This window comes from Theropithecus gelada, chromosome 11 (assembly GCF_003255815.1).
Source record: "Theropithecus gelada isolate Dixy chromosome 11, Tgel_1.0, whole genome shotgun sequence".
NCBI lineage: Eukaryota > Metazoa > Chordata > Mammalia > Primates > Cercopithecidae > Theropithecus > Theropithecus gelada.
The window spans coordinates 81,351,174-81,368,998 of NC_037679.1; the positions used below are offsets into that span (position 1 = coordinate 81,351,174).

General features: G+C 49.7%; 2 protein-coding genes across 3 annotated transcripts in view; one reads left to right on the plus strand and one right to left on the minus strand.

Moving 5' to 3' along the window:
- Positions 1 to 304: 304 nt before the first annotated feature.
- Positions 305 to 17,825, plus strand: part of LRRC43 (leucine rich repeat containing 43) — a 35,869-nt gene continuing 18,348 nt past the window's right edge. The window contains exons 1-2 of one of the 2 annotated variants that reach the window (XM_025402751.1): positions 305 to 370; positions 16,752 to 17,012. In XM_025402751.1, coding sequence (XP_025258536.1) covers positions 16,953 to 17,012 — 60 coding nt within the window. In that variant the 5' untranslated portion in view covers positions 305 to 370; positions 16,752 to 16,952. Of the gene's footprint in view, positions 371 to 15,373; positions 15,536 to 16,751; positions 17,013 to 17,825 lie in introns of those variants that run through there. The other variant, XM_025402750.1, reaches the window with a different exon arrangement.
- On the minus strand, positions 4,978 to 7,146 carry IL31 (interleukin 31). The gene is made up of 3 exons (XM_025402752.1): positions 7,112 to 7,146; positions 6,800 to 6,945; positions 4,978 to 5,689 (listed from the first exon to the last, which is right to left on the minus strand). Exons 1-3 carry the CDS (start codon positions 7,125 to 7,127, stop codon positions 5,360 to 5,362), a joined length of 492 nt encoding a protein of 163 aa, XP_025258537.1. The 5' UTR covers positions 7,128 to 7,146; the 3' UTR covers positions 4,978 to 5,359.

Sequence of the window (17,825 nt, forward strand, 5' to 3'; positions counted from 1 at the left end):
AACGCAGCTGATTCAAAGGAGGAGATGAGAGACTAATACTGGTGTCTGTCTGTCTGTTGTCAATGAAGATAAAGAATGCCAGAATCAAACAGCTCTGTTAGATGCGAAAGTGGTTCACGCCCTACAGTCAATACGACCATAACCTTTGGAGTCATCTTCTCTACTTGGTAGAGATCATTTGCATCTTATCTGTTTTCTCTAAGTTCAAAGACCCTGGGACCTAATGAATAATACATAATACGTCAAACAAAGTTCCATTCTCTGAGAACAATGCCATCTAATAGAACTGCCTGCGGTAATGGAGATGTTCTGTGTCTGTGCTATCCAATAATGTTGCCATTAGCCAGTGCAGCTGTTGAGCACTCAAGATGTGGACACTGAGGAACTGAATTTAAAAAAAATTTTTTTTTTTAATTTGAAATGGAGTCTCACTGTGTTGCCCAGGCTGGAGTGCCGTGGTGCAATCTCCACTCACTGCAACCTCTGCCTCCCGGGTTCAAGCAATTCTCCTGCCTCTGCCTCCCTAGTAGCTGGAACTACAGGTGTGCACCACCACACCTGGCTAATTTTTGTAGTTTTTAGTAGAGATGAGGTTTTACCAAGTTGGCCAGGCTAGTCTCAACTCCTGACCTCGGGTGATCCACCGGCCTCAGCCTCCCAAAGTGCTGGGATTACAGGTATGAGCCACCGCACCTGGCAAAAAAAAAAAAAAAAAAAAAAAAAATATATATATATATATATATATATATTTTAAGTAATTAAAAAAAAAAAGAGGTGGGAAGGCCAGGTATGGTGGCTCATGCCTATAATCCCAGCACTTTGGGAGGCTGAGGTGGGTGGATCACTTGAGGTCAGGAGTTTGAGACTGGCCTGGCCAACATGGTGAAACCCCATCTCTACTAAAAATACAAAAATTAGCCAGATGTGGTGGTGCATGCCTGTAATCCCAGCTACTTGGGAGGCTGAGGCAGGAGAATTGCTTGAACCTGGGAGGTGGAGATTGTAATGAGCCGAGATTACATCATTGCACTCTAGCCTGGGCAACAAAGGCAAAACTCTGTCTCCAAAAAAAAAAAAAAAAAAAAAGAGGTGGGCTCTCACCATGTTGAAATCTTGCCATGTTGCCCAGGCTGGTCTCAAGCTGATCACTCAAGTGATCCACCCACCTCAGCCTCCTAAAGCACTGGGATTACAGGGGTGAGCCATAGCACCTGACCTGTTTTAAGTAATTTTAGATTTATAGAAAAGTTATAGACAGTACAGACACTTCCCGTATACCCTTCACCCAGCTTCCCCTAAGTGGGAATTTCTTAAATAACTGTGCATGTTTATAAAAACTAAGCGATTAACACTCATAGGATATAAATCACTAAACTACCAGCTGTCTGAATTTTCTCCATTTTTTTCACTAATGTCTATTTTCTGGTCCAAGAGTCAGTCCAGGTTCCCACATTGTGCTTAGTGCTTGTATCTCCTTAGTCTTCAATCTGTGACCATTTTCTTAGCCTTTCCTTGTTTTTCATGACCCTGACACTTTTGAAGAGTGCCAGTCAAGGATTTTGTGAAATGACCCTAGGTTGGGCTTGGCAGGTGTTTTCTCCTGATGGGACTGGGATGGTGATTTTGGAAGATCACAGAGAAGTGAGGGAGGTACCTTCTCATTGTGTCACGTGAAGGGCGCGTGCTATCCAAGCGTGGGCTCACTGGCCAGAGGTGATGTCTGAGACGCATCTCCCCTGCCGCCTTGCCACCTTGCTGTATTCCCTCTTGTGGTCTGTTCTTTAGAAGGGAGTCACCAAGTCCCACCCACCTTCAAGGGGAGGGGAGTTAAGCCCCCCCCTCCTGGAGGGAGGAATATCGAATTTTTGTGGACATATGTTAAAGCCACCACCATGGTTTGAAGGGAGATTCTTTGAGGCTGTGCAGATTTCCTGTTTCTCCTTAAAGTTTCACCTGCTAACTTCAGCATTCTTCTGTGGATCCTGCCTGAGGCCGTTATTACTGTGGTGTTCTAATGATGATTTTCTATTTCCCTCATTCCTCTGTATTTATGATTTATTAATTAGAATTCTATAAGGAACATTTGTCCCTTTTCCCTCATTTATTTATCTCATCAACCATTTATTTTTATCTTTATTTTTTGTTGGTTTTTTTTTTGAGACAGGGTCTCACTCTGTTGCCCAGGCTGGAGTATAGTGACACCATCTTGGCTCACTGCAACCTCTGCCTCCCAGATTCAAGCAAGTCATACCTCAGCCTCCCAAGTAGCTGGGATTACAGGAGTGCGCCACTACACTCGGCTCGTTTTTGTATTTTTTGTGGAGATGGGATTTCGCCATGTTGCCCAGGCTGGTCTTGAACTCCTGACCTCAAGTGATGCTCCTGACTCAGCCTCCCAAAGTGCTGGAATTACAGGTGTGAGCCACCACGCCTGGCCCAACTATTTGTTTATATCACAGTGAACTTGTGGGTATTTACCTTATTCTTTGAAAGGACATATGGTTGGCCGGGCGCGGTGGCTCAAGCCTGTAATCCCAGCACTTTGGGAGGCCGAGACGGGCGGATCACGAGGTCAGGAGATCGAGACCATCCTGGCTGACACCGTGAAACCCCGTCTCTACTAAAAAAAATACAAAAAACTAGCCGGGCGAGGTGGCGGGCGCCTGTAGTCCCAGCTACTCGGGAGGCTGAGGCAGGAGAATGGCGTGAACCCGGGAGGCGGAGCTTGCAGTGAGCTGAGATCCGGCCACTGCACTCCAGCCTGGGCGACAGAGCGAGACTCCGTCTGAAAAAAAAAAAAAAAGAAAGGACATATGGTCATCTTTTTGCCTTATTTCCCAGTTTTAGATAATTTTTCTTTTTTTTTTTGAGACGGAGTCTCGCTCTATCGCCCAGGCTGGAGTGCAGTGGCGTGATCTCGGCTCACTGCAAGCTCCGCCTCCCGGGTTCACGCCATTCTCCTGCCTCAACCTCCCGAGTAGCTGGGACTACAGGCGCCTGCCACCTCGCCCGGCTAGTTTTTTGTATTTTTTAGTAGAGACGGGGTTTCACTGTGTTAGCCAGGATGGTCTCCATCTCCTGACCTCGTGATCCGCCCGTCTTGGCCTCCCAAAGTGCTGGGATTACAGGCGTGAGCCACCGCGCCCGGCGATAATTTTTCTAATATATGTAAAGGTGTTCTGATGTAGGACAGTCAAAAAGAGAGAGAGAAGTCCACCACACTGGATATTTTCTGGAAAGATCACCAAAACCTCATCCTTGGAGACTAGGATATCTGGGGGCTTAAATGCCTGCTATGGGGCTGGGCGCAGTGGCTCACACCTGTAATCCTGGCACTTTGGGAGGCCGAGGCGGGCAGATCACAAGGTCAGGAGATCGAGACCATCCTGGCTAACATGGTGAAACCCCGTCTCTACTAAAATACTAAAAATACAAAAAATTAGCCAGACGTGGTGGCGGGCGCCTGTAATCCCAGCTACTTGGGAGGCTGAGGCAGGAGAATCGCTTGAACCTGGAAGGCGGAGGTTGCAGTGAGCCGAGATCGCACCACTGCACTCTAGCCTAGGTGACAGAGTGAAACTCTCTAAAGGAAAAAAAAAAAAAAAGCCTGCTAGGGGACTACAGTAGAAATACCTGCGAGAATAAAAATGAGAAGTCCAAGACTGAAGTGCATGTCTCAGAGTCCTAACCACATCCCCTCTTGAGTGTGAACTTGTGCAAACCACACCTCTTTGGTCCTCAGTTTCCCCAGAGATAAGATGAAGATGTAGGTGCTGGTTGACTCAAGATTAGTGGTTCTCAAACTCTAGGGTGTGTTAGAATCCCCTGGAGGGCTCCACAAAGCCCAGATTGCTGTCTCCACCCACAGACCTTCCGATTCAGTAGGTCTGGGGTGAGACCCGATGATTGACATTTCTAAGATGTTGCCACGGGCTGTTGCTGCTGCTGCTGGCCCAGAGACCAGGCTTTGAGTCTGGGTGATCTCTAAGAAGCCTTAACAGTTGTGGACTTAACGATGATTCAAATGACAAAATCTTTGGACCTGGCTATGAAGAAATCCCCTAGGCCCTGAAAACCCAGTGGAGAGTTGTGCAGAGGACACTGTAAGATTGCTGCATGCTGCACCTGGCATCGAGGGCCTGTGAGACCCAGCCACTGCCCAGGGAGGGTCAAAGGCTGGGTAAGGCAGAGAAGCTCAGGCTGGAATCTGGGTTCCACTCCTTAATAGCTGTGTGGCCTTGAGCAAGTGACTGACTTCCTGCCTCAGTTTCCCTACCTATGAAAAGAGGATGGTACTTAACATGACCTGGCATAGAGAAAATGCTCAATGAGTATTTATTGCTCCTGGGATCTTGCTTTGTCTCTGGAGTGAGTGGTGCTGTCCTAGCTCACTGCAGCCTCAAACTCCTGGGCTCAAGCAATCCTCCCACCTCAGCCTCCCAAGTAGCACACCACCACGCTGGTTTTTTTGTTTTGTTTTGGTTTGGTTTTTTTAGAGATGGGATCTTGCTATGTTGCCCAGGCTGGTCTGAAACTCTGGCCTCAAGCAGTCCTCCAGCCTTAGCTTCCCAAAGTGCTGGGATATCTGATCTGCGTTACAACTCTATGAGGCTGTGGCCATCACCATTGCCATTTCCAGACGAAACTAGCCACCATGCCCCGCCAAAGTCATTAGTTTTTTTCTCTTTCTTTTTTGAAATAGAGATGGGGTCTCACTATGTTGCCCAGGCTGGTCTTGAACTCCTGGGCTCAAGTGATCCTCCTGCCTTTATCTCCCAAAGTGCTGGGATTACAGGTGTGAGCCACAGTGCCCAGCTCAGGGTCATTATTTTTTATTGAGCCTGTCCAGTGGGAAGAAATGACAGTGGTAAAGTGATACCTCTTTCTAGAGCATGTCCATCCACCCTCTGCCACAACGCTACCCAGCTTGGAGTCCCATTTGCCAATGTCAAGCCCCTCACAAAACGCATCACAGATTATGAGAAAAATTCAATATAATTTATTAAATAGATTCCAAGGGCTCCCGCAGGGAGCATTAACAACTTTTAGTACAATAAATATCAATAAATTAACATAGCTGCCACCTCCTGCCCTCACAAAGGTATCATAAGTAAGATTTAAGCCTCCTGAAGAAAAACATTCCATAAATACCAAGACTAATAACAATAACCTAATGTTTTTCAAGGTAATTCACAAATTTACATCTCAGTCCTCCCAGGACTAGCCCATCTGAGGGGTCACTGAGATTATTCACTGGAAAAATGTACTTAAGGAATCACGGCAGAGTTCCCACACTTAGCTGTCAGTCATCTTTTTAAGGCTCCTTAAGTTCCTGCCATTCCAAAAGGAAGAGATGGCCTTAAGTGGTGGCCTGCTGGGCTCCAGAAGTCAACGATTTTAATGCAAGGTCCATGCACTCTGAAAACTGTTGAGAAATAGTCAGGATGAAGCGTTTACATTCATGGGTGTCTGTTGGCACAGAAATGTTTGTTTCTGGTGCATCTTGAAATATGAGTTTGTCGAGGTGCTCTATGATCTCATCAATAACAGATTTGTTGTCTAACTCTCTGATTGTCTTGAGATATGCCCGGATGGCTGGGCTGTGGATGATGTTTGGCGGCTGGGCGTCAGGGGTGAGACACGGCAGCGTGTAATTCTGGGACACGAGCACCCCCTTGTCTTCCTTCACCTGTGGAATGAGGAGAAATGGTGAGTGTTGGGTTTGCAATAACAGCTGCAAGTCCTGACAGTGAATGTTTGCATGCTTCCTCCACAACCCGCCTGGTGGATATATTTATCTGATCAATGTCACAACCCTATGAGGCTGTGCTATCAGTAACCCCATTTCCAGATGAAACTAGAGCTTAGGTGGCTGCAGTCCTGAAGCCTGTGCTCAGAACCACTGACCCATCCAGCTGAGGCCTCCCCAGCCTTCCAGAACCCACTCTCACGTGCTCAGGGTGGTGGAAACTGTAGCACATCTGGCCTTCCATGGACTTCCGCCCTTTGTACTCTGTGTTAAAGCCACGTACGCCCCACTTAGAGAGGATAGTGTTAGGCTTGTCCAGAAAGGCATCCAAGATACAGGGGAGAGTTTTCCCAAACAAACCAAGGAGTCTAGACCACTCCCTCCCTGCCCTCTTTCTAAGGACTAACCGTTTTTGAGTCAGACCAAATTGCCAGCAGCACCTCATCAACCTGAACTGCCCAGTCATCTTTGGTTGGTAACAACCTCTGCCTTTTATAAAAGCCAAGGCTAAAGTCTAAATGCCAAGGCAGATGAGAAGGGTAATGCCAATTTCATGAATTGCTTCCAAGTTTGGGTATTTGTTTGTTTGATCAAAGCTATCTTGGCTGGGCACAGTGGCTCACGCCTGTAATCCCAGCACTTTGGGAGGCCGAGGCAAACGGATCACTTGAGGTCAGGAGTTCGAGACCAGCCTGGCCAACATGGAGAAATTCTGTCTCTACTAAAAATATGAAAATTAGCCAGGTGTGGTGACATGTGCCTGTACTCCCAGCTACTCGGGAAGCTGACGCAGGAGAATCGCTTGAACCCATGAAGCAGAGTTTGCAGTGAGCCAAGATCGCGCCACTGCCCTCCAGCCTGGGTGACAGAGTGAGACTCTATCTCAAAAAAAAAAAAAAAAAAAAGCCATCTTCTCCTGTCTAGTTGCCCCCATCCCTTCTTGGCATAGCCACAGCCCTGGCTTCAGGTCTGGAGAGATGAACCTCTTCGGAGGGCAATGGAAGGCATTTTAAAGAAATCGTTTAGAAAAGAAATCTCTAGGGCACTCACATCTTTCAAAAGCATCTTCGAAAGGGACTGTAATTCCTCGACTATTTTCTGTATATCACTTGGTTGTAGGAAATGGACGGGCAACGTGTGGGAGGTCAGCCAGCCTCCCAGGCAGCAGAGCAGAAACAGCACGGACGTCGCGGGGCCTGGAGAGAGAACGATGCCGTGAACGCATGCATCACACACCCCTGTCCACCCCGGCTCCCCCTGCAGCTGTGCTGAGCCAACCCTGGGGGCAGTGCTTCCAGAATCTTCCTGGTGAGATAAGATGATGCCCAAGACTCCGGAAGCACCAGGACCAGCGAGCAATACCTGAGTGAGAGGCCATGGCGAGAGAGAGCAAGGCCAGCTTCGGTGGGGGCTTCTGGAGCCAGATGTGTTCGCCATGGCTGCCTGGAGATATATAAAGGGCCAGGGTGAGGAGGAAGAGCAGTCAGCGTCCCGCCCATGGCAAAACCATTTACTCAGCTTTTCTCCAGAAAACACACAAAGTTCTGCTGGCCACGGCTGAGTGAAAGGGCTGAAAGGAAATGCTGAGGTTACCCTCAAGGTGGGCAGATGCCTGACTCAGACACACACATACTTCACAAAAAGACACATGCATGCATCTTTGCCTTTCTTCGTGGAAGGAACCTGTTGATTTGACTAGACAAACTTTCGAAGCCCAGGGTTGACAGACACAACCGTACCACCAAGGAGCAGGTGACTTCCAGGAGTTCAAGGCCAGCGCCCACAGGGAATTTCTGGGGAGGAAATGCGAATCTGGCGTGAGATGTGCGGAATGCGGTATCTCTGGAAATTTCTGCAGTATATGCCCACGCTGGTGTGCAGGGACGGCCCCGTAACTGCTGTGAGTGTGGTGGGTCGAAGGCTTCATCTCAACTCCGTGTATCCTTGGACATCACTGGACTCTCCATCGTGCCTCTGCAATCTCAGGGCCCAGAACCAGAGGCTGTGCTCCAGAGTTATTGCTTGAAATCCTTGTTCATATCTTTTTTTTTTTTTTTTTTTTTTTTTTTGAGATGGAGTCTTGCTCTGTCACTCAGGCTGGAGTGCAGTGGCCTGATCATTGCAACCTCCGCATCCCGGGCTCAAGAAATTCTCATGCCTCAGTCTCAGCCTCCCAAGTAGCTGAGACTACAGGCATGTGCCACCATACCCAGCTAATTTTTGTATTTTTAGTAGAGATGGTGTTTCACCATGTTCGCCAGGCTGGTCTTGAACTCCCGACCTCAGGTGATCCGCACACCTCGGCCTCCCAAAGTGGTGGGATTACAGGCGTGAGCCACCGCGCCCAGCCCGCCCGGCTAAGTTTTAAAATTTTTTCGTAGAGACAGGGTTTCACCATGTTGCCCAGGCTGGTCTCAAACTTCTGGGCTCATCCTGCCACCTTGGCCTCCAAAAGTGCTGAGATTACAGGCATGAGCGACTGCACCCGGCCTCCTTATTCATATTTTAGTGCCAGCTTTGATCAGGCCCTTTTCTAGGGTATTGGGAATAGTGGCGAAGAAGTTAGACAGGGTCCCCGCCCTTGTGGGCCCGGCATTGCAGTGGGCCGTGGCAGACAATAGCAACAACATTCATAAATAAGCTAGAAGGCACTGCTACAGTTGGAGAGTGACGGGCGGGATACTTTTAGTCAGGTGATCAGCAAAAGTCTCTCTGAGAGGTGACAACATTGAAGCAGAGACTGAAAGACAAGAAGGAGCCGGTCCTGCGAAGACCTGGGAGAAGAGTGTTCCAAGGCGACAGGACAGGAGTGCAAAGTCCTCAGGCGAAAATGAGCTCGATGCTGTTCCTAGAACGGGAAGAGGGTCATGGCAGCCTCGGTGACGAGAGAGGACAGGAGGGTGGTGGGGAGGCGGGCTGTGGCCCCATCACAGAGGCCTGAGGCTGGGAAAAAGAGCCTGGGTTTATTCCACATGTGACGAGGCAGTGCTGGACCGCTTTCAGTAGGGAAACAAAGGATCGGATGCACTTTATTTTTTTCTTTTCTTAATTGTTTTGTCTTTTGTTTTTTTTGGAGAGGTCTCAAGGCCATCCTCCCACCTTGGCTTCCCAAAGTGCTGGGATTACAGGCATGAGTCACCATGCCTGGCCCTGAGGCACTTTATTTATTATTAGTAGTAGCATTTTTTTTTTTCTTTTTGAGACAGAGTCTCACTTTGTCACCCAGGCAGGAGTGAAGTGGCTCAATCTCAGCTTACTGCAACCTCCACCTCCCATGTTCAAGCGATTCTCGTGCCTCAGCTTCCTGAGTAGCTGGGATTACAGGCATGCACCACCATGCCTGGCTAATTCTTGTATTTTTAGTAGAGATGGAGCTTCACCATGTTGGGATGAGGTCAGTCTGGGCGGCCCATAGAACCCAAGATGCACAGAGGGGACACACCAGGAAGCCCTCCCACCCATCCTCCCAAGTCCCCCTGCCGCCAGCCACCACTGACTTTTTCTTTACTTCCCAAACCACCACAATATGGCTTTCACCACCCCACTAATTTAATCAAAATCCTCTAGCAGAGTCCATGGTAGGCATGACCTTCATCCGCAGGTGTTTACTGCCATAATTATGTTGCATTGCATGGCAAAAGGGATTTTGTAGGTATGGTCATGGTTACTATTCAGTTTACCTAAAATAGATTTTCCTGGGTTCCCTGGGCCGCCCCAACACAATCCCACAAGCCCATCAAGCAGAAGAGGAGGTCAGAGGGATTCCGAGCAAGAGAAGAGCTCACCTGCTGTTGCTGGCTTGAAGATGGTGGGGGCAGCGTGGAAAGCACGAGAAGGAAATAATTTGGTCAATAACCACTGAGCTTGGAAGTGGATGCTGAGACCTAAATGAGAACCCTAGCCAGCCAGCACCTTTATTTTAGTTCAGTGAGTTCCTGAGCAAATAATCTATCCATGGCATGCTAGACTTTGACCTACAGATGCTATGAGAAAGAAAATGTGTGTGTGTGTGTGTGTGCGCGTGTGTTTAATAGACAGGATCTTGCTCTCTCATCCAGGCTGGAGTGCAGTGGTATGATCACAGCTCACTGCAGCCTTGACCTCCCAGACTCAAGTAGCCCTCTTACCCTAGCCTCCCAAGTAGCTGGGACTATAGGCCTCCACCACCATGCCTGGCTAATTTTTGTATTTTTTGTAGCGATGGGGTCTCACCATGTTGCCCAGGCTGGTGTTGAACTCCTGGGCTCAGGCAATCCCACCTCACCTTCCCAAAGTGCTGGGATCATAGGCACGAGCCACTGCACCTGGCCACATGTGTGGTTTTATTTATTTATTTATTATTTTGAGATGGAGTATGGCTCTGTTGCCCAGGATGGAGTGCAGTGGCATGATCTTGGCTCACTGCAACCTCTGCCTCCTGGGTTCAAGCAATTCTCTTGTCTCAATCTCCCAAGTAACTGGGATTACAGATGCGTGCCACCATGCCTGGCTAATTTTTGTATTTTTTGTAGAGATGGGGTTTTACCATGTTGGCCAGGCTGGTCTTGAACTCCTGACCTCAAGTGATCCACCCACCTTGGCCTCCCAAAGTGCTAGGATTACAGGAGGGAGCCACCACGCCTGGCTGCATTTGTGGTTTTAAACTGCTGTTTGTGATATTTGTTATGGCAGCAATAGAGAACTAATACAGTACCCAGAGACCACATGTTGTCAGCCTTCCCGGGGTTTCAGCCTTCATTTTACATAACCCATCTATAGCATGAAACATTGCCAGCCACTTCCACTTTCCTGACAACCTCTTGTTCCTCTCCTAAAACAACTTCATCCTGATCCGTTTTGCCCCCTCCCCAGCTCCATGGACTCCACCCGTGATCTGGATTCCTCATACTTTAGTGTCTGTCTCCTTCACACTCCAGACCTAAATGTCCACCTCAATGTCCCACTGATACCTCAAAATCAGCATGCACAAAGGTGGGCGTGAGAACAGGGTAATAGTGACAGTGGAGATGAAGAGGTGTGGATGGATTGTAGAAATGTTTAGGAGGGAAAATACATACGAGGTGACTTTTTTGTTGTTGTGTTTTGTTTTGTTTTGTTTTTGAGACAGCATCTCGCTCTGTCACCTGGGCTGGAGTGCAGTGGCACGATCTCAGCTCTCAGCTCACCACAACCTCTACCTCCTGGGTTCAAGCGAGTCTCCTGCCTCAGCCTCCTGAGTAGCTGGGATTACAGGTGTGAGCCACCACACTTGGCCTTTTTTTTTTTTTTTTTTGTATTTTTAGTAGAGATGGGGTTTCGCCATGTTGGCCAGGCTGGTCTTGAACTCCTGACCTTGTGATTCACCTGCCTTGGCCTCCCAAGGTGCTGGGATTACAGGCATGAGCCATGGCGCCAGGCCAGAAGTGGTGTTTGATTGGATATGGGGATAGTGGAGAGCAAAGAGTTGAGGACAACTTCTAGGTTTTTGGTTTGGGCAGCTGGAAGAATGACACTGGTACAAACTGAGAGGATTACAGGCCTAAGGCCTTTGGGGCTTGGGTGAGGTGATGAATTCTAGCTCTTTGCTTGTTGGTTGGCTGGTTTTGTTTTGTTTTGTTTTGTTTTCTTTAAGAGGCAAGGTCTCACTCTGTCACCTAGGCTAGAGTGCAGTGGTGTGATTACAGCTCACTGCAGCCTCAAACTCCTAGGCTCAAGAGATCCTTCTGCCTCAGCCTCCTGAGTAGCTGGGGCTACAGGCACACAGCACACCACCATGCCTGGCTAACTTTTGAATTTTAACTTTTTGTAGAATTAAGATCTTGCTCTGTTGCCTAGGCTGGTCTTGAACTCCGGGGCTCAAGCAATCCACCCACCTTGGCCTCCCAAAGTGCTGGGACTATAGGTGCGAGCCACACACCCGGCCTGATTCAGCTTTTGACATAGTGAATGGGAAGCGTTATGGATGCTCAGCTGAAGACATACAGCAGGCCATCGGACGTGTGCATCTGGAGCGTGAAGGAGGGAACTACAGACGTAAATGTGGGTGCCATCAAGGTATTTTGGCAGATAAAACTATAAGCCAGTAAGAGACGAGCAGTGTGAGGTGTGGAAGTCAAGCATGGAGCCCTGGGACATGCCTCCATTAACAGGACAAGGAGAAGATGATTTAATCTAGAACATGGAGAAGGCACTCTCAAGAGAAAAAGAAGGCTGGGCGCGGTGGCTCACACCTGTAATCCCAGCACTTTGGGAGGCCAAGGCAGGCGGATCACGAGGTCAGAAGGTCGAGACCATCCTGGCCAACATGGTGAAACCCCATCTCTACTAAAAACACAAAAAATTAGCCAGGTGTGGTGGTATGTGCCTGTAGTCCCAGCTACTTGGGAGGCTGTGGCAGGAGAATTGCTTGAACCCAGAAGGCGGAGGTTGCAGTGAGCTGAGATCGCGCCACTGAACTCCAGCTCGGTGACAGAGTGAGACTCCATCTCAAAAAAAAAAGAAAAAAAAAAAAAAAAAAAAGAGAGAAAGAAAAGTAACCAGAAACACATGCTGTCATGGAATAAGATGAAAAGTAGTTTTTCAAGAAGGAGGAAATGGTTGGCATCATCAAAAGCCACGAAGAGGTCAAATAAGATAAAGGCTGCGGAGATTCACTAGATTGGGCAACATGAGGTCACAGAAATTTTGCTGGGAGAGTTTGAATAAATTGTTGGTGTGGCAGTTATATCGTGGTGGTTTGGGAAGTGAGGAAAAAGTGAGCATAGGCCAGGCATGGTGGCTCACACCTGTCATCCCAGCACTTTGGGAGGCTGAGTCAGGTGGAACACCTGAGGTCAGGAGTTCAAGATCAGCCTGGCAAACATGGTGAAACCCCGTTCTACTAAAAATACAAAAATTAGCTGGGCATGGTGGCGGGGCGCCTGTAATCCCAGCTACTCGGGAGGCTGAGGTAGGAGAATCGCTTGAACCCAGGAGGTGGAGGTTGCAGTGAGTCAAGATTGCACCACTACATTCCAGCCTGGGCGACAGAGCAAGACTCCGTCTCAAAAAAAAAAAAAAGAAAAAGTGAGCATAGATCACTGTGTCAAGAAGCTTGGATGAGAAGGAAGAGATAAGAGACAGTGGTGGCTGCAGGGGGACTTGGGATGAAGGGTGGAAGGACTTCCTGGCTGGGCCCATTCTGTGCATCTTGGGTTCTGTGGTCCGCCCAGACCTGACCTCATTCCTGAGCTCTTACTCCTAACCAATGGCTGATTTGACAGAGTAGATGCCCATTGGCATCTGGACCTTAACTTGTTCCAAACAGGATGCTTGATTTCCCCTCTCAGTCTTCTCTTCCTTCACTGCACATTGTCCATCTGTTGCTCCATTAAAATCGCAGGAGCCATGTCTGTGATTCATCTCCTTGATTTATTTATATCACTATGGACTCAAAGATATTTATTTTATTCTTTGAGAGCCAGGCATGGTGGCTCACGCCTGTGATCTCAGCACTTTGGGAGGCTGAGGTGGGTGGATCACTTGAGGTCAAAAGTTCGAGACCAGCCTGGGCAACATGGTGAAACCCTGTCTTTACTACAAATACAAAAACAGCCAGGCGTTGTGATGCATGCCTGTAGTCACAGCTACTCAGGAGGCTGAGGTGGGAGGACCACTTCAGCTCAAGAGGTCCAGGCTTCAGGGACCTGTGATCACGCTACTGCACTGTAGCCTGGGTAACAAAGTGAGACCCTGTCCCCCCCCCAAAAAAAAGGATATTTTCTTTTTCGAAAGGACACATGGTCATCTTTTTGCCTTAACTCCCTGTTTTGGATATTTTTTTTTTTTTTTTTTGAGACAGTCTTGCTCTGTTGCCCAGGCTGGAATGCAGTGACATGATCTTGGCTCACTACAACCTCCGCCTCATGAGTTCAAGCAATTCTCCTGCCTCGGCCTCCCAAGTAGCTGGGTTTATAGGCACATGCCACCATGCCTGGCTAAATTTTGTATTTTTAGTAGAGACGGGATTTCACCATGTTTGCCAGGCTGGTCTCGAACTCCTGACCTCAGGTGATCCACCCACCTCAGCCTCCCAAAGTGCTAGGTTTACAGGGATGAGCCACCATGCCCAACCTAATTTTTCTTTTTTTTTCTTTTTTGAGACAGAGTCTCGCTCTGTCGCCCAGGCTGGAGTGCAGTAGCACGATCTCCACTCACTGCAAGCTCCACCTCCCGGGCTCATGCCATTCTCCTGCCTCAGCCTCCCAGGAGTAGCTGGGACTACAGGCGCCTGCCAGCACGCCCAGATAATTTTTTATATTTTTAGTAGAGATGGGGTTTCACCGTGTTAGCCAGGATGGTCTTGATCTGCTAACCTCGTGATCTACCCACCTCGGCCTCCCAAAGTGCTGGGATTACAGGGTAAGCCACCGCTCCCAGCCACCCAGCCTAATTTTTCTAATAACAGTAAAGTTGTCCCAATATCGTATAGTTAAAAAGAATGAGAGATGTTAATGTGTTCTTCCGAAATTCATTTGTCAGAACCTGATGCCCAGTGTGATAGTATTAAGAGGTGGGGCCCTTTGGGAAGTGATTAAGTGTGGGGGCTCCTCAGGAATGGAATTAATGTCCTTATAAAAGAAGCTTCATGGCTGGGCGTGGTGGTTCACACCTGTAATCCCAACACTTTGGGAGGCTGAGGCCAGTGGATTGCCTGAGCCCAGGAGTTTGAGACCAACCTGGGCAACATGGTGAAACTCCATCTTTACTAAAATACAAAAAGTTAGACCGGGCACAGTGGCTCACGTCTGTAATCCCAGCACATTGGGAGGCCGAGGCGGTGGATCACCTGAGGTCAGGAGTTCGAGACTAGCCTGGCAAACATGGTGAAATCCTGTCTGTACTAAAAATACAAAACATTAGCGGGGCGTTGTGGCAGGGGCCTATAATCCCAGCTACTCGGGAGGCTGAGGCAGGAGAATCAGTTGAATCTGGGAGGCGGAGGTTGCAGTGAGCCGAGATCGTGCCATTGCATTCCAGCCTGGAAAACAAGAGTGAAACTCGGTCTAAAAAATAAAAAAGTCGGAAGTGGTCATGCGCGCCTGTAATCCCAGCTACTAGGGAGGCTGAGGCGGGAAAATCGCTGGAACCCGGGACACTGAGATTGCAGTGAGCCGAGATCTCGCCACTGGACTCCAGCCTGGGCGACAGAGTGAGACTCTGTCTCAATGAAATAAAATAAATAAAAAGTTAAAAACATAAAATGAGGACTGGGTGCTTTAACAGTTATACAGGCAGACAGTATGAAACCCCTGACTCCAGGCTTAGAGAGACCCACCCTGGAACCCACTGGCTGGCTGGAGTCGAGAGGTTTGACCTTGGGTCCTCTTATCCTTTCTCCAGCTGTCAGATGGGTATAGGATGACTTTCCGTGGGGAGTGCTTGACAGGAGGTAAGAAACAGGTCAGCTACGGCGCTCACTGCCTGCGGGAGCTGCTGCACTTAGAACCACCAGCTGTTATCCCATTTTTGTAGATGAGGGCAGAAGAGAAAACCCAGGTGGTTGGGGCCGAGTTGTCTGTGATCCGGATGGGGGGCTTTTTCCTCGGGGCAGGTGAGCGCGCTTGGAGAGGCCCCGGCCCCCGCGCACGCGTCCTGGCGGTTGCCTGGCAACGCAGCCCCGCCATGGAGGCGTCTTACAAGTCTGAGTCCGAGTCTGAGGCCTGGCCTGGCACTCAGCGGCCCGGGACCGGGACCGTGAGCGCGGCCGTGCGCGAGCACTTGCGGAAGCTGTGTCTGCGCGAGTTCCCGTGCGGCGCCGGCAGCTGGGTGCGGGCGCCGGGGCTGGGACTCTGGGGGCCTGGACCGGCTGCGGGGAGGCACGGGGCCCGGGCGAGCGGGGCAGGCTGGTCCCTGAGGCCTCGGATCTGCGCATTCTGGGGGCCGCCAACGTGGGGGTGGGTGGGGCTCGAGGGTGAAGGTGGGGACCGGGCCGTGGGCACTGCCGGGGGGGAGGAGAGCGGGGCCCGTCCTCAGCTGACCTGGGCCAGGGCCTCTCCCTGACTCGATGCCAACACCCCAGATTTCCAGTGGGCAGGTTCCTTTGGGGTGAAAAGCTTTTGTTTTGGGCAAAGTGCCACAACTTTTCCCAGCCTCCGAGCATTTAATGAGAGCCTGAGGCAGTGTGAGACGTGGCTCTGAGCCTGAAGCCTGTGACCTTGGGTCCAGGAGAAGGGGTTACCCCTGCATCCCACCTGTCTCCAGAGTCCTAGACCCTTCCCTTCCGTGGCTTCAACCACGAGGGGAGCCCAGGTGTAGCCCAGGAAGGCCTATTGCCCAGGCTGGAGCTTAGTGACGCGATCTCGATTTACTGTAACCTCCGCCTCCTGAGTAACGGAGATTACAGGCAGCTGCCACCATGCCCAGCTAATTATTGTATTTTTAGTAGAGACAGAGTTTCACCATGTTGCCCAGGCTAGTCTCAAACTCCTGACCTCAAGTGATCCGCCCGCCTTTTTAAAAGGAATGGGATCTTTTAATTATGTTGTATCTCACCTCATCTGTAGTTATATCCATGGCTAATAATCCATCAAAATTATTGATTACTGTCTAAATTTCTTTTTTCTCTTTTTTTTTTTGAGATGGAGTCTCACTCTGTCCACCCAGCCTGGAGTGCAGTGGTGTGATCTCGGCTCACTGCAACCTTCACCTCCCGGGTTCAAACGATTCTCCTGCCTCAGCCTCCCGAGTAGCTGGGACTACAGGCACACGCCACCACGCCTGGCTCATTTTTTGTATTTTTAGTAGAGACGGGGTTTCACCGTGTTAGCCAGGATGGTCTCGATCTCCTGACCTCATGATCCGCCTGGCTCATCCTCCCAAAGTGCTGGGATTACAGGCGTGAGCCACCGTGCCCGGCCCACTCTCTAGATTTCTAAACTTGATCCCTAATCATCCAGTTTTATGATCTGTTCTGTTTTGAGCATTTGGTGTCCTTAAGGGGGCTGTGTCACACCTAGAGAAATCCCCACCTCTGCCACTGCAGAATAAGTCGCGCTTTCTTCCTCAAACTTGGCGAACATGGAGAGAGCTGGTCCCCAAAGAGGAGGATGTGGTCAGCCCCGGGGAGGAGACGGTGGAGGCCCTGCTGGGACTGGTCCGCAGCCCCCACTCCCCCTGGGCTCTGCTGAACGACTCGAATGCTGAAGACAGTTTCCTGAGAGAACTGGCCATCCGGAACCCGCTGATGATCACAGACACCTTCTTCTACTCCTACTTCCGGTCCCTGCGGGTGGTAGACAAGGAGGTGAGTGCTGGGCACGTAGGGGGGTGATGCTAGGGTGGCCGCTTCCCTAAGGGAGGTTGGGGGGAGGGGACCCTTCCCCACAGTGCCTCAGGGATCCTGCCCTGGGGGCTGAAGCCAAGGCCAGCCTGCCCTCTGCTTCATCTCCCTGGCTTGTGTGCCAGGCAGGGCCAGCTACTCGGTCAGCCTCGCGTTTCTTCTTCCTTTACCCCTGGAGGCCATCATGGCACATCTTCCACAGCTGAGTTCTGCAGTGGACTCTCCTGGGTTCTAGTAAAGGTTTTCCAAACGGTCTGTGTTAGTTTTACTTCATTTAAACCATGGAAGTCAGGGTGGAGGATGGTTGGTGTAGTTCCAACTATTTTAATTTGTCACCAAAAAGCATTTTTTGTTTGTATCAGTAACAGAGCCCAGGCTCGGCAAGGTGGCTCTCTGGTGCTTGTAATCTCAGCACTTTGGGAGGCTGAGGCAGGAGGATCGTTTGAGTCTAGGTGTTAGAGACCCAGCCTGGGTAACATAGTGGGATCCCATCTCTATAAAATTTTAAAATTTAGCCAGGTATAGTGGTGCACGCCTGTAACCCCAGCTACTCGGAGGCTGAGGCAGGAGAATCACTTGAGCTGGGGAGGTAGAGGCTGCAGTGATCATGATCACACCGCTGCACTCCAGCCTGGGTGACAGAATGAGACCCTGTCTCAAGCAAGCAAGCAAGCAAGAGTGAGACTCTGTCTCAATGAATAAATAAAGTCAGCAAGCCAGCCCAAACATTGCCTGGAAACTTGGTCTCAGCCTTCCCCAGGCTTGGCTTTCTTTTTC

Coding starts and splice junctions, on each gene's coding strand:
- IL31 (XM_025402752.1), bottom strand. Junction 5,690..6,799: donor CGAAGATGCTTTTGAAAGAT/GTGAGTGCCCTA, acceptor CTCATTCCACAG/GTGAAGGAAGACAAGGGGGT.